The 14,623-nt window shown below is 42.5% G+C and overlaps 1 protein-coding gene across 1 annotated transcript in view; it reads left to right on the forward strand.

Moving 5' to 3' along the window:
• Positions 1-365: 365 nt before the first annotated feature.
• Positions 366-14,623, forward strand: part of LOC309796971 (uncharacterized protein) — a gene marked incomplete at its 3' end in the record, with an annotated part of 41,867 nt that continues 27,609 nt past the window's right edge. The window contains exon 1 of the mRNA XM_082610355.1: positions 366-854. Within this exon, the coding sequence (XP_082466481.1) occupies positions 562-854 (293 nt within the window). The 5' untranslated portion in view covers positions 366-561. The remainder of the gene's footprint in view (positions 855-14,623) is intronic.

Below are 14,623 nucleotides of genomic sequence, written 5' to 3' on the forward strand. Positions count from 1 at the left end.
ACTAGGTCCTGATTCCTCAAAGGTGTCCAGTATTTTCAAAACGCAGATTGAGCCTGGGTGGTCAAATTACTACTTTCACCACAAAAAGCAAACTCTTGGGCATACGCTGTTCCAAGTGAAAAGCACATTTTGCGTTTTTGCAGAGGGGAGGTGCAGGGCGGGGTGCCCCACGCCGCCGACCCCCGGCCCAGCTCTCCAGCTGCCAGGGAGCTGGAACTGCGGCTGACCCGGGAATGACTGCAGACGCCAGAAGGAGCAGAGGGCTGGGCGGCACACAGGCTGCGGTAGGAGGCGGGACCATGCATCTCGTTGAAAGGCTCCCGGCGCCTGCCTGATTGGCGAAGCTCGCTTGCCATCGGGGTGGGCGGAGCCAGTTGTGCGCCGGGCCTCAGGCCCGCCCAGCGGCTGCCAGAAGTGCGTCAGACCCCGCGCTGTGTGCAGCGGCTGGGTTCGTGGTCGGGGTGCTGCGTGGAGTGAAGTTGCTGGGCTGCTGCTCTTCTTGCCGCTCCCTGGCTCAGGGCCGCTGGTCGACCCGCACCCTCCGCGCTCCCCTTGGCCTCGATGTTGTCACCTTACAGGCGGCTCTTTGCAGAAGCACGACCTCCTCGCCCCGCTCCTCTTGGTTATCCCGCGCCCCCCCTCGTCTATCGGCCTCCCGCTCTGCAGCGGTCTCCAGGGTTCTCGGACGGTCGGAGCTATGGCGTCCCGACATGCGGCGGGCCCCTGTGCGCCTACTCCTCATCAGGACCCGGCCCTTGGCGGGCGACGACCCCAATCCCAGGTGGAAATTGCACTTTGGCTTCTGACCTCTCCTCGCCTGATGTTCCTGACGTCGTTCTAGACTTCTTTGATTGGTGAGCGGGGTCGCCAGGCTGCCATGAGCTGGGCGGGCAGAGGGTGAGTGGGCGACCTCTTAGAAGGAGACGGCTGGAGCAGACGTGGGTCTGGGCTTTTGAACCGCTGCCCACGCGCGCTGCCTGCTGGCCAGTCCGTAGAGGAGTTGGTGGTGGGGCTGGGCACGTGCAGCTGCGATGGAGCCCCCTTGTTTCAGCCCCTGTGTTGCTGTGGTACCTAATAGCGCTGAAATGGCGGGGGTCGGGGAGCTACCGCCCCAGGGTCCACCCCTCCATCTCCAGGGACTGAGTTCTCCTCAGCCAGGTATACTGGCCCCTGTGTGTGTGTGTGCGCGGGGGGAGGGGGTGATGGTGCGGTGAGGGCTAAAGTTAGTATTCCGTGCTGAGTTGACGGCTGGTAAAACTGGGAGGGCCTCGAACGGCCTAATCCCAGATTCCGCTCCCCACTCTGCTCCGCCAGATAGGGTCCTCTAGCAACAACCCTTCTTATTAAATGCACCGGATGCTTTCCTGCTTCTTACCCCTGAATAGACCAGGGTTCAAACCCGTGTCCCCTCCATTGGCAGGCGGATTCTTTTTTTTTTTTTTTTTCGGATCGCGGGCCTCTCACTGTTGTGGCCTCTCCCGTTGCGGAGCACAGGCTCCGGACGTGCAGGCTCAGCGGCCATGGCTCACGGACCCAGCCGCTCTGCGGCATGTGGGATCTTCCCGGACTTGGGCACAAAGCTGTGTCCCCTGCATCGGCAGGCGGACTCTCAACCACTGGGCCACCAGGGAAGCCCAGGACATTCTTGCAGGTTGCCATTGCCACAGTGCTGTCACAACATACTCATTACATTTATATGCAAACAATCACACATTCACTTACCCATATTGTCACAAACAGGAATGAACTCACGTAGGCACGTCAAAACAAACATGCTCACACCTCCCAAGAAGCTCACAAGTTATCTCAAACTCAGAAAAAAGTACACTCACACACATACTTCCATACATTCCCTTATACATGTATACTTACATTCACATATCACACAAAAACACACGTACACAATCATCACATAGGAATATGCTGACATGCACTCAGATGCTCACCAATTCACTCATACAGATGAGTACACACAAAATATTCACTTAAACATACAGACTCCTTCACAATAAGGCACTCTCAGCCGTGGAAAGGCTTGCATATACCCAGTAACGTACACTCACCTAGTAACAAGACGCTTTCACACATGAACTCCTAAGAACATGCTGATGAATTCCCTCATACGTAAACACTCTCAGATGCACACATACACACATTCACTGCACATAAACCTACTCAAGCAGAACTGACACATTCACTGCACATAAACCTACTCAAGCAGTCATTCAACCACATGAGCATGCTGACAGTTTCATGCACATAGAGACCTATATTCATTTCCCAACACACTCATTCACTTTTCATGCACCTGAACATGCTCACAATCAGGAACCTACATATACACTTGCACATAAACATGATCACATTCGTCACGAAGCCCCAGCATTCACTCACATAAACTCACAAACATACTCCCATGCTCACATTCCACTCATACAGTGTACTCACACTTTAACAAGCTCACATAAATAAACACAATAAACCCTCACACCTACATGAATATGCTATCATTCATGAACATGCTCACAAATTCACATGCACACACAAATGCTTTTTCAATAAATTCAAACATTTCAAATATAATCACACTTGAAGACGTGTAAAAGTTCATATACTCATGCTCACAATGTGCATGCTCACCTATAGACACACAATTGCGTTAACACACGTAGTGTTGACTCATCCAAATGTACATACTGACTAAAAACTCAATACTACTCATTCACATTCGCACCATATGCTCGCACGTTTACTCAGGTATGCTCACAACTTCACTCATTTCCATGAGCGTGGTCAGACATTGACTCCCTCACTTGAACATGCTCACAATTTCACTGATGTACATACTCAGAGCTGCTCATACAAACACACTGATACATTCACTCCATAAAAATGAGCTGACACCTTCACTCAGTCGCATACCATGATTACCGTTTCTCTCACAGGGATACCCAAAAATATACTCTCCAGTGCTCCCATTTAGCTACCCACATTAACATGCTCACCATCAGGAACATGCTCACGTACGCCCTTGCACACAAATATGCTCGTGCTCACCACAAAGCTCACGCATTCATTAATCCATACGCTCACATGAACTCAAGTCGTGCGCTCACATTTCACCCACACAGTATACATGCATGAATATGAGCATAAAATACATTCATACACGCCCGTGAACATGCTTTCATCCAAGCATACAGTCACAAGGTAATGCATACACATGAACACCAAGAAACCTTTACTTGACCACTCAAATATTCTTCCGTGAGCATACTCCAAGACACGTACAAATTCACATAATCACTTTCAAAAATGTGCATCCTCACATATACGCACAGGATCACACACTGACTGACCAACATTAAGATGAGTATAGTTCACTTCTTGCAGTGAACATCCTGACGAGTTCCTCACATATGTAAACATGCATACATTCGCACTCACACACACAATTCCCTTCACTCACACAATCATGCCGACAACTCAGTGAGTCACAGAAGTATTACCACACATTCACACAGATGAATATGATGAAAAATTCATTCATACGCCATACATATTAGGTTTAGAGTTCCACAATCACACATTCACTTTCAATTTTATGCAAATTCTCATTGTCTCAAACGGAAACATGCTTATACATTCACTTGCACAGAAATCTTCTTACAGTCACCAAGAATCTCACAAATTCTTACAACACGTAAAACACTTTCCCTTACAACACACTTTCACACATGACCTTACTCAGATGTACTCCCACATAAACAAGATAAAAAAGAAACCCACCATATAGTCACTACACAGAAACATGCTAATGTGTCTGTACATGCTCACCATCCATACATACAATGAGTGCAATGAAACATCACTTGAAAAATGCTTGCTCACAATGAAGGGGCATGAGCAGGCTCACACATACACTTACACAGAGACATACATATATACACACACTCACACATTCATCACTCAGCAAAAAGTTTAAGCATTCAAGCATCGAAATATGCCCACAGAGTCACTCATATTTAAAGACATGCATTCACACACGCGGACTGACACATTCAGTCACACAACGTGGTGACATTCACTCAGCCACATGACCATGCCCACATTCATTCACACAGAGGCTCCCACTGAGACATTCACTTACACATGCAGATTAACATTGAGAAGATCAGGATCATGCTTGTAAGAACCCTCACACAAAAACATGCTCACATCCACTATGAAACATACAGTTTAAAACACACATATGTCAAATTTCCAATGCCATCCTAACACACTGTCACATGTATAAGTTTACACATTCATTCTCACGAGTGTACATGCTTACATATGTTCACACGCTCAAACATTCCCTCAGTCCTGTTAACATGCTTATAGTTCACTCACTCAAATGCACATACAAACTGGCTCACACACATACCCATACTAACATATGCACACTCAGATCCTCAAACATTCCCACAAAGTAGCTCGTACCACACTCGCATAAGCATAATCACATACTCACTTATACACACGAAAGTGATTACAAATTCCCTCACATTCTAGACACATTCATTGCATGTATATGCACACACTCACACATTCACTTTTCCACGCAAATTATCATTGTCACAAACACAGCATGCTTACAGACTCACTTGCTCAAGAACATACACTAAGAATCTCACCCATTCGCTCAGTTACATAAAATCACATTCACTCACACATGCTCTCAGAGTAGGTTATTCAAATATAGTTGTACGTTATCAAGATCACATGAGAACCACCTGCTCATACCCGCTAATATGCTAATAGGATTGCACATGCTAACAAATGGACGCGTAGAGATGGGAACACAAATATTCACTTTGTAAACACAAATTTACACTTAAGAACACAATCACCCATGAGCAGGCTCTCACTTAAACCATCATAGAAGACATGCTTGCGTACATAAACATGCTCACACAGTCACTCACAAAACACACTCAAATACTCATTCAAATATGCCCACAAAGTTGCTCACATTCAAAGACATAGAAACATTCATGCATACCGACACATTCACTCCTTCGCACAAACCTACTCAAACGGTCACTCAATCACATGAGCGTACCCACAAATTCATTCACACGGGGACTCAAAGATACATACTAAGATGCTCCCACTAACACATTCACTTATACATGCTCATTAATATTGTGAAAATCAGGAACATGCTCCCATGGACACTTACACATAAGTGTGCTCACTTCTAGGTGAAGGTCCAGTAGTCACTCACAGAAGAAAATACACTCACATGCACTTACACTCATGTTTGTATTTCACTCGCAGAAATACACTGAACGATTCAAGTCACGGTAATAAACTATACATATTCACTAACTCAGAGAAACATGATAACAGCTGTACACATGGTCACAAATTTAAACATACAGTTGAACACACAAACATGTCAGCATACACAGATGTACAGGTTCACATATTCACTCTAAAGAAGATAAATGCTCGCATAGAAGCACGTGGTTACACATTCACTCACATTACCACTTGCATTCACTATGCAAATGCATATAGTGACAACTTGCCCACATCCATACACATGGTAACTAACGTACATTCACACCGAAATGTTCATACTTTCACACACTCACAAAAAGTATCCCACACCTCACTCACTTTCATGAGCTGAATTACGTATTCATTCACTCATGAAAGTGATTACAAATTAACTCACTTGCAGATATGCTCATTGCAGTTATAAACACCCATTCACGCATGCACATTATTATTGTCACTAAGAGTAACAAGCTCATATATTCACTTGCACACAAATATGGTCACACCAAGCTCACAAATTCACTCAATTACACTACTTAAGAATAGTTGCATTCACTCACTCACATGCTCACAAATTACTTTATTCAAATATATTCACTCATTTATGAGATCACTTGAAAAACAAACTCACTGACTGAGAACTCAGCATTACACTAACCTACATTCACATGCTTATAAATTTATTTATACAAATGAGCACACATACATGTTCACTGTAAGTGTGCAGATTTACAGCCAGGAAATTACTCTTGCCCCTAAACCGTCTCACACATAGACTGTTGCACACAGATATCCTGACTTACATAGAGGTACACATTCACTCAGAAAGCACACCAAATATTCACAAACTCAAACACAAAAATTGACTCACATTCAACAACACATATGCATTTACACTCACACACTGACACATTCACTCTTTCACACAAACATGCTCCAACGTGCATTCAATCAAACGACCATGCTCACACATTCTCTGTAACTGGGATACAAATATATACAGTCAGATGCTCCCAATCCACACCTTCACTTACACATGTCATTCACAGTCCTAACCTCCAGAGTATGCTCACACGGATGCATGAAAACAAACATGCTCACATCCATCTTGGAGCTCAAACATTTGCTCACAGAAGAAAACACACTCACATGTCCTTCCATGTACACACCCATAATTTACACGAATGCTCACACTACCTTAACTAGCTGAAAACAGTGAATCTGATACTTATTCCCTAACGTGCTAACATCCATACACATGGTCACAAATTAAAAGATGCACTTTAACACGCACAAACATGTACATCAACACAAATATTGTCTCAGATCTACATGTTCATATATTCAGTGTTGTGAGTGGACCAGCTCAGATATACGCATACTTTCAAACATTCATTCACTAATATTAACATGCTTAAAATTCACTACTCAGACACGTGAAGTGACAAATTTACTTACACATATACACATATATACCCCTTCAGACACTCAGGCATTCATATACCTACCCAAAATTTCCCACATCACCCTTGTGAGCAAATGCACACATTCACTTATACACACAAGAGTGATTACAAATTCGCACACATTCCAGACATGCTCATTGTGTGTATATGCACAGTCCTACACATTCATTTACTCATGCAAATTTTTGGTCATAAATATTAACATAGTCACAGATATAATTGCACACAAACATGCTCACACTGACTTAGAAGCTCACAAATTCACTCATTTATATAAAAACGCTTACATTGACTCACACATATGGGCATGAATGACCTCATTCGAATATACAGCTGACCCTTGAACAACAAGAGTGTCACCTGTGTGGGTCCACTTATATGCGGATTTTTTTCAATAAATATACGGCTAGCCCTCTGTGTCAATGGGTTTTGCTTTCACAGATTTAACCAGCTGCATATCACGTGCTATGTTTATGATCCACAGTCGGTTGAGTCCGCGAATGCAGACTACGGGGATAGAGAGGGCTGACTATGGGACTTGGACACTCTCAGATTTTGGTATCCTTGGTGGGTGCTGGAATGAGTCCCCCGTGAATAGTCTGCAACTACTGTAGTCACATATTAACAAGGTCACAAGAAAACATACTTGCTCATCCACTATACGTGAATATGCTTACATGATTCCCAGGCTTACAAGTTCATTTATACAGATGAGCATACAAAAGTGTTCACTTTAAGCGTGGCAATGTAGATCCAAGAGACCACTCTCACCCACGAACAGGCTCACCTACACACTGTCACAGACAGATGGGCTCACATACATACACTCACACATTCACTCACTGACAAAACACTTAAACACTCATTCTCAAACTTGCCCACCAATTCACTCCCACTCACAGACACACATACATTTACACGTACATACTGACATTCACTCCTTCACACGAACGTGCTCAAACACTCAATCACATGACCATGCCAAGAGATTCATTCACACAGGGACACAAATGCATACATTCAGGAGCTCCCACTCACACATTCACTTACACACGCACATGTTCACTCTTAAAATCAGGAACATGTTCACATAGGTATTCACATACAAACATGCTCACATCCTCCATGAAGCTCAGAATATCCACTCAGAGAAGCAAATACACTCACATGCACTTCCACTCATGTTTATTCAGGTTTCACTTACACAAATATACTCACCTGTGAACTAGCTCACCACAGTGAACCTGATACACGTTCACTTACTCATACAAACATGCTAACCCCCATGCATATGGCTGCAAAGTCAAGGGTATGCTTGAACATACATTTACAGCAGTCCTCAGAGACTGAAATACTAGCACACTTTGAGATTACAAGGCCGCACATTTACTCTCACAAATGCACAAACTCACGTACATGCTCATTTGTTCACTCACATTATCATGCTTACAGATCACTCACTCAAACACATATACTGGCACATGTACTCACACATACTAACATACATTCACACTTGGTGGCTCACAGTTCACACACACACAGTAGCCCCACCTCATTCAGATTATCATCATCAATCATGCACTTAAAACATAAACTTGGTTACAAGTTCACTCACACTCCAGGTACACTCATTTCATTTACACATGCACACACCCATTCCCTTACCCATATAAAATATCCTTGTCACCAACAGTAACATGCTTACATATTGAGTTGCACAGGAACACGCTCACAGTCAGCAAGAAGCTCATGATTTCATTCATTCACTTGGGGGCTTCCCTGGTGGTGCAGTGGTTGGGAGTCCGCCTGCCGATGCGGGGGACGTGGGTTCGTGCCCCGGTCTGGGAGGATCCCGCGTACCGTGGAGCGGCTGGGCCCATGAGCCATGGGCGCTGGGCCTGTGCGTCTGGAGCCTGTGCTCCGCAATGGGAGAGGCCACAGCAGTGAGAGGCCCGCGTACTGCAAAAAAAAAAAAAAAAAAAAAACACATTTACCCCCAACGACTCAGAATTATGCTAATCTGCCTTCACGTGCTTACAAATTCATTCGTACAAGTGAACACACTTAAATATTTTAAACACAAATTTGCACCTACGAAAACACTCACCCATGGACATGTTCACACTTATGTCACACAGAGATATGCTTACATACAGTCACATGTTTGCACACTCCCTAAACATGCTCAGAATTGCCTACAAATTTAAATTTAAGAACACGTACATTCACATGCATCCAATTATACTTTCACGGCTTCACATAAACATGCTGATATATTCAGTTAATTTCATGACCATACTCATAAGTTTACTCACATGGGGACCCGAGTATAAACACTCAGGTGCTTCCCAATGCTGTTACTCACACTTTCACTTGCACATGCACATTCTTGAAATCAGGAACATGCTTACGTATAGATGTACACACAGATATGCTCACATCCACCGTATAGCTCCACCATAAGCTCACAGAAGAAATGCGCTCATATGGACTCACATTCTCACATTCTCTCACATGAATATGCAGACACAGTACCTAGCTCAGCAATGATCCGGACACATTCTCTCACTCACAGGAACATAGTAACATCAGCATTGTCAATAAAAAAGTATGCCATATGGAGTTTAAGGCATGGAAGGCTTTTTTCAGGACCATTGTAATAGGGGCCAGGGACTATTGCCATAGGGAAAATAAACTCAACTCCACATACAAGACAGACAGATGACAGTTTATGGCCAACAGGGAGGGTGAGGGAGTTAGTGAATGGCAGATTACTGAGGGGAACTTAGGTATTGTGTTGGTTAATTTTAGGGGTCTATTTGATTTGAGTAAAAGATGCCCAGATTGTTGGTGAAACATTTCTTGGTGTGTCTGTGAGCAGGATTCCGGAAGAGATTAGCATGTGAACTGGCAGACTTAGTAAAGAAAATTGCCTTCATCAATGCAAGTGGGCATTATCACAATCTCTTGAGGGCCTGAATAGAACTAAAAGGCAGTGGAAGGATGAGTTTTCTCTTTGCTTGAGCTGGGACATCCATATTATTCTGCTCTTAGACATCACTACTCCTAGTCTGGGACCTTTGGACTTGGACCAGGATTTGCAGCATCAGTCCCCTGATTTTTGGGCCTTCAATCTTGATCTGGGACTTTCCTGTTTGTCAGGCCTTCAGACTTAGAGTGGTTTATACCACTGGCTTTCTTGGTTTCCCAGCTTACAGCAGATTGTAGGACTTCTCAGCCTCCATAATCTCATGAGCCAATTACTATAATAAATCTCCTCATCTATATCTATATCTATATCAACATCTATATCTCTATACAACAGAGAAATAGCATTAATATAAAGATATATCTATAAATATACAGATATTAGATATCTGACATAGCTATCTAGATATATATACCTACCATTGATATTGATCTGTAGATATAGATAGATAAGCTATCTATATGCCTATCTGTTTCTTACTGGTCCTGTTTCTATGGAGAACCCTGACTAACACAAGGATGAAGGGAGGCTGGGGGGTGGAACTTGATTAGACCTCAAGAGGAGGGATGAAGAACTTAGATACGAAGGAGGGGGGGATTCTTGCTAAACTGGCCTAGGAGGATTTTTGCTAAAACTGGGCTTGGCAGGCCAAAGATAGGATCAAGCTTGAGGCCTAGTGAAGAAGAGGACTCAGAATGGCCTCAAGTTTGGTTAAGAAGGGAGTTACTTTGAGTTCCCCTTCTTGTGCAAGGCAAGAAGAGGCATTCTTTTTTCCTGTGAACAATATAAGTCCATTTCTCATTCAGTCACCTTTTGTTCATTAAGGAACAACTGAGCCATCTGCTGATGTTTGGTAGTAGAGGATATTTGCTGGATCATGCCAGGAATGAGGCATTTAATGAGGGGGATTTCTAAGAAAAGGAAAAGAAAGATTAATGTTTGTAGTGGACTATTTGAAGCCAGCTTCTGAGTCCAGAAGGACAGCCCATTGAAGATGCTGGGCTTGAAGCATGTTTAGATGGTGGAGTGAGGATGGCAGTGGCAATCTGATGGATTTCCTAGTTTGCAGTGGATGTTTTCTGATGGCCTAGACATCAGTTAGGTTTGGGTAAGATCATCCACAGTCATGATTATTTCGTGGAGCAGAGCATGGGAGATAAAGTGAATTTCCCGAGTGGCCCACACGGCAGCAGTTCCAGGCATGAGGATCATACATGATCTGCTGCAGGGAAGAGTCCTTTGAAGTTTACATCAAGTTGTCCAACTTCAGCTCACAGGGCTTCTTTAGATCCTGTGAAACAAAGCCAGTTAGAAGAAAACCTAAGGATCCAGTAAGAATCTGGGTGGTCAGCTTTGAGTTCTCTGCGATGTCAAATCAGGAGGGTTGGAGAAAAATTGGAAACGTTAGTTTGAAGAGTTGTAGCCAGATGTTGAAGGAAATTGGAAGAATTGAGAATTTGGTAAGGACTGACAAAATGTGTGAGATAGCAGGAGCTAGTCCAATTTACATGTAGGTAACACAACCACGTAGTTTACAAAGAAGTGCAAATTAGCTGAAAGATAATGAACGGGACCAGAATCTCATCCCTCACGAGGGTGTGTTTTGTATTGAAATATAAAATTTCACTCAACCGTCACTTCCTTTTTTTTTTTTTTTTTCTTTTGCGGTACGTGGGCCTCTCACTGTTGTGGCCTCTGCTGTTGTGGAGCACAGGCTCCGGGCCACTCCGCGGCATGTGGGTTCCTCCCGGACCAGGGCACGAACCCGTGTCCCCTGCATCAGCAGGCAGACTCTCAATCACTGCACCACCAGGGAAGCCCCGTCACCTCCCTTTTGATCAAAGATAATCAAAGTAAGATTATTCTTGCTTATAGAGTGTCTGGTCTTATTAGATTTGGCTTGCTTATTTGCACAATTGCAGCAAGAATGATAATTGACCACATAGGCCATTTTTAGTTTACTCTGCTGGAACTTTTCATAAGGAGTCTCACTCCGATTGGACTTTTAAAAGCCTCTCAAAGCTAGGAATCCAAGCCCAAATCTCACCACCACAATTCCCCTGCAGTACCTATAGATCTGGGTAAATTAATCTCTTCTTGAAGGCCCCCAAAATATCCTAAGTTTCCTAGGCCTGCCATGAGGTGACCTCTCCCACTCACCTATAAGGCTGAGAAAGCTGTGAACCAGGTGCCAGGCCCATTTTCCCAAGAAGACTTCGTAAGCATTGGCTCCATAAAGTCACCTTTAGTTCCTTAAAACTATCTGGTCATATCTGATTATATATATTGTTCTCAACTATGAGAGTCTGGGACTTCCCTGGTGGTCCAGTGGCTAAGACTGTGTGCTCTGAATGCAGGGGGCCCGGGTTTGATCCCTGGTCAGGGAACTAGATCCCACATGCCACAACTACGAGTTTGCATGCCACAACTAAGGATCCCACATGCCGCGACTAAAAGACCCCACATGCCACAGCTGAAGTTCCCGCATGCCGCAACGAAGATCCCTCGTGCCGCAACTAAGACCTGGTGCAGCCAAGTCAATCAATCCATCACTATTTTTAAAAACACTGTATTCTTTCAAAACATGATAGTCCACTCAGAGCTTTGGTCATATTGTCAAATCAATTATGTTCTGTTCCCAGGAGGAAGGATTCTTATTGAACCTAAGCAGTTCATTGTATTACTGTGAAAATAAGAATACTTAGTAAGAATATTCAAATTCTAGAGTGATCAGGCAGGCAAAAAAAGATAAATACTTCATTTCTGCTTACAGAAGTATGATCTACTAAACTGTTATGAATTGTAGATAGCTGAAGTTAGAAAAGTAGGCAGTTCTTTATATCCAGAAAACAGAACATTAAAGCATCAGCAGTAGTCCAAGCAAAAGCCATAATCGTCCTTGACCAATTCATTCAGCCCTATGTAATTCTTGTTCTGCTTGATCTTGGGTTAGCCATCTCATGAACTTATCAGCTTCTCCAGGAGAATTGTGGAAATCCTGACTCAGGCCGGTGGTACGGTCTCAAAGTTATTTAAGCAATGCCATTAGGAGTTTTGTGCCTCACGACTACCTGGCATAGTCCTTTCTGTGGGACTCTCATTATGTTGAAGATATTTACTGTGGCCTGTAGCTGATTGCAAGAGCTTTCAGGGAGGCATCAAACTAAAACAAGTGTGGATGACAAAAGAGTGAAAATGGCCATGGTAAAAGACGTGATGAAAGTTCATTATAAAAATGATGCAATTGCCAAGGACATTTGGTTGTTTCTGTGGCATACAACATTTTAAGACACTAACTGGCATGACAGCTGATAACATTATGCTGATGTTGTCTAATTCTAAGGCAAAGCAGCACCAAGATACGTCATGGACAGCAAGGGCACTGACATTTATAGGAATTAATACAATTTCTGAAGTATTTGTATTAATAACATTTTACACATAGAAATATAAACTAGAGAAGGTTAAGCATCTCTTCATATTTGGCAGTGCTTCCTGTGCAACTCAACTTATCAAATAAACCTACTTATTGTAACATCTCTCATTTACAAGGTGAAAGAACAAACTCTGGATTTTCTGCAGGCCCTCTGGGAAATATCAGTGTCAGCATGAGATCAAGCAGATTTCATTTAGGATTTGAATTTGGAAAGACCAAATATCACTAGTTGTTAGAAATGGCAAAAGATTTGTACACCTGGCTAAATAGAATCATGGGTCACTAAGAAACTATTTGGCCACCTATCTAACCAGAGTACTAATATAAGATTTCAAAAGTAAATATTGGAAGTAATGTGATTAAAAAGAGCCTTCTCTCTTTTAGAAGTAAGAAGACTCATTTATCTTACAAATAAAGGACATGATAAATCAACAAGAAGCACAGGAAATTATTCTGATAAGACACAGAATCTCTGCTTTCTATGGAGATTACCTAGAAGGTAAGGAAAAACCTATTATCATCTCTTATTAAGAGCAAACCTAAGAGGGTTTTGTCTTAGCAACTTTCAAATATACAATATAGTAGTATTAACTGTAGTCATCACGCTGTACATTACATCCCCATGACATTTATTTTATAACTAAGAGTTTGTACCTTTTTTATGGCTTCATAGCTGCGTTTCATTTTTTAATATATTTTTATTGAAGTGCAGTTGATTTACAATGTTATGTTAGTTTCTGGTGTACAGCAAAGGGATTCAGTTATATATATAAATATATATATACATATATACATATATATATATACACAAAGACACATTCTTTTGCATATTCTTTTCCATTATGGTTAACAACAGGATATTGAATATAGCTTCCTGTGCTATGCAGTAGGACCTTGTTGTTTACATATTTTATGTATAGTAGTTTATATCTGCAAATCCCAAACTCCTAATTTATCCCTTCCCCACCCCCTTTCCCCTTTGGTAACCATATGTTTGTTTTCTATGTCTGTGAGTCTGTTTCTGTTTTGTAAATATCAATAAGTTCATTTGTATCATTTTGTATTAGATTCCACATGTAAGTGATATCATATGATACTTGTCTTTCTCTGTCTGACATACTTCACTTAGTATAATAATCTCTAGGTCCAACGATGTTGCTGCAAATGGCATTATTTCATTATTCTTTATGGCTGAGTGGTATTCCATTGTATATATGTACCACGTTTTCTTTATCCATTCATCTGTCGATAGACATTTAGGTTTCTTCCGTGTCTTGGCTGTCGTAAATAGTGCTGCTGTGAACATTGCAGTGCATTTATCTTTTTGAATTAGAGTTTTCTCTGGATATATGCCCAGGAGTGGAATTGCTGGATCATATGGCAACTCTAGTTTTAGGTTTTGAA

Source organism: Mesoplodon mirus (assembly GCF_964341445.2).
Source record: "Mesoplodon mirus genome assembly, chromosome: X".
Classification (NCBI taxonomy): domain Eukaryota; kingdom Metazoa; phylum Chordata; class Mammalia; order Artiodactyla; family Ziphiidae; genus Mesoplodon; species Mesoplodon mirus.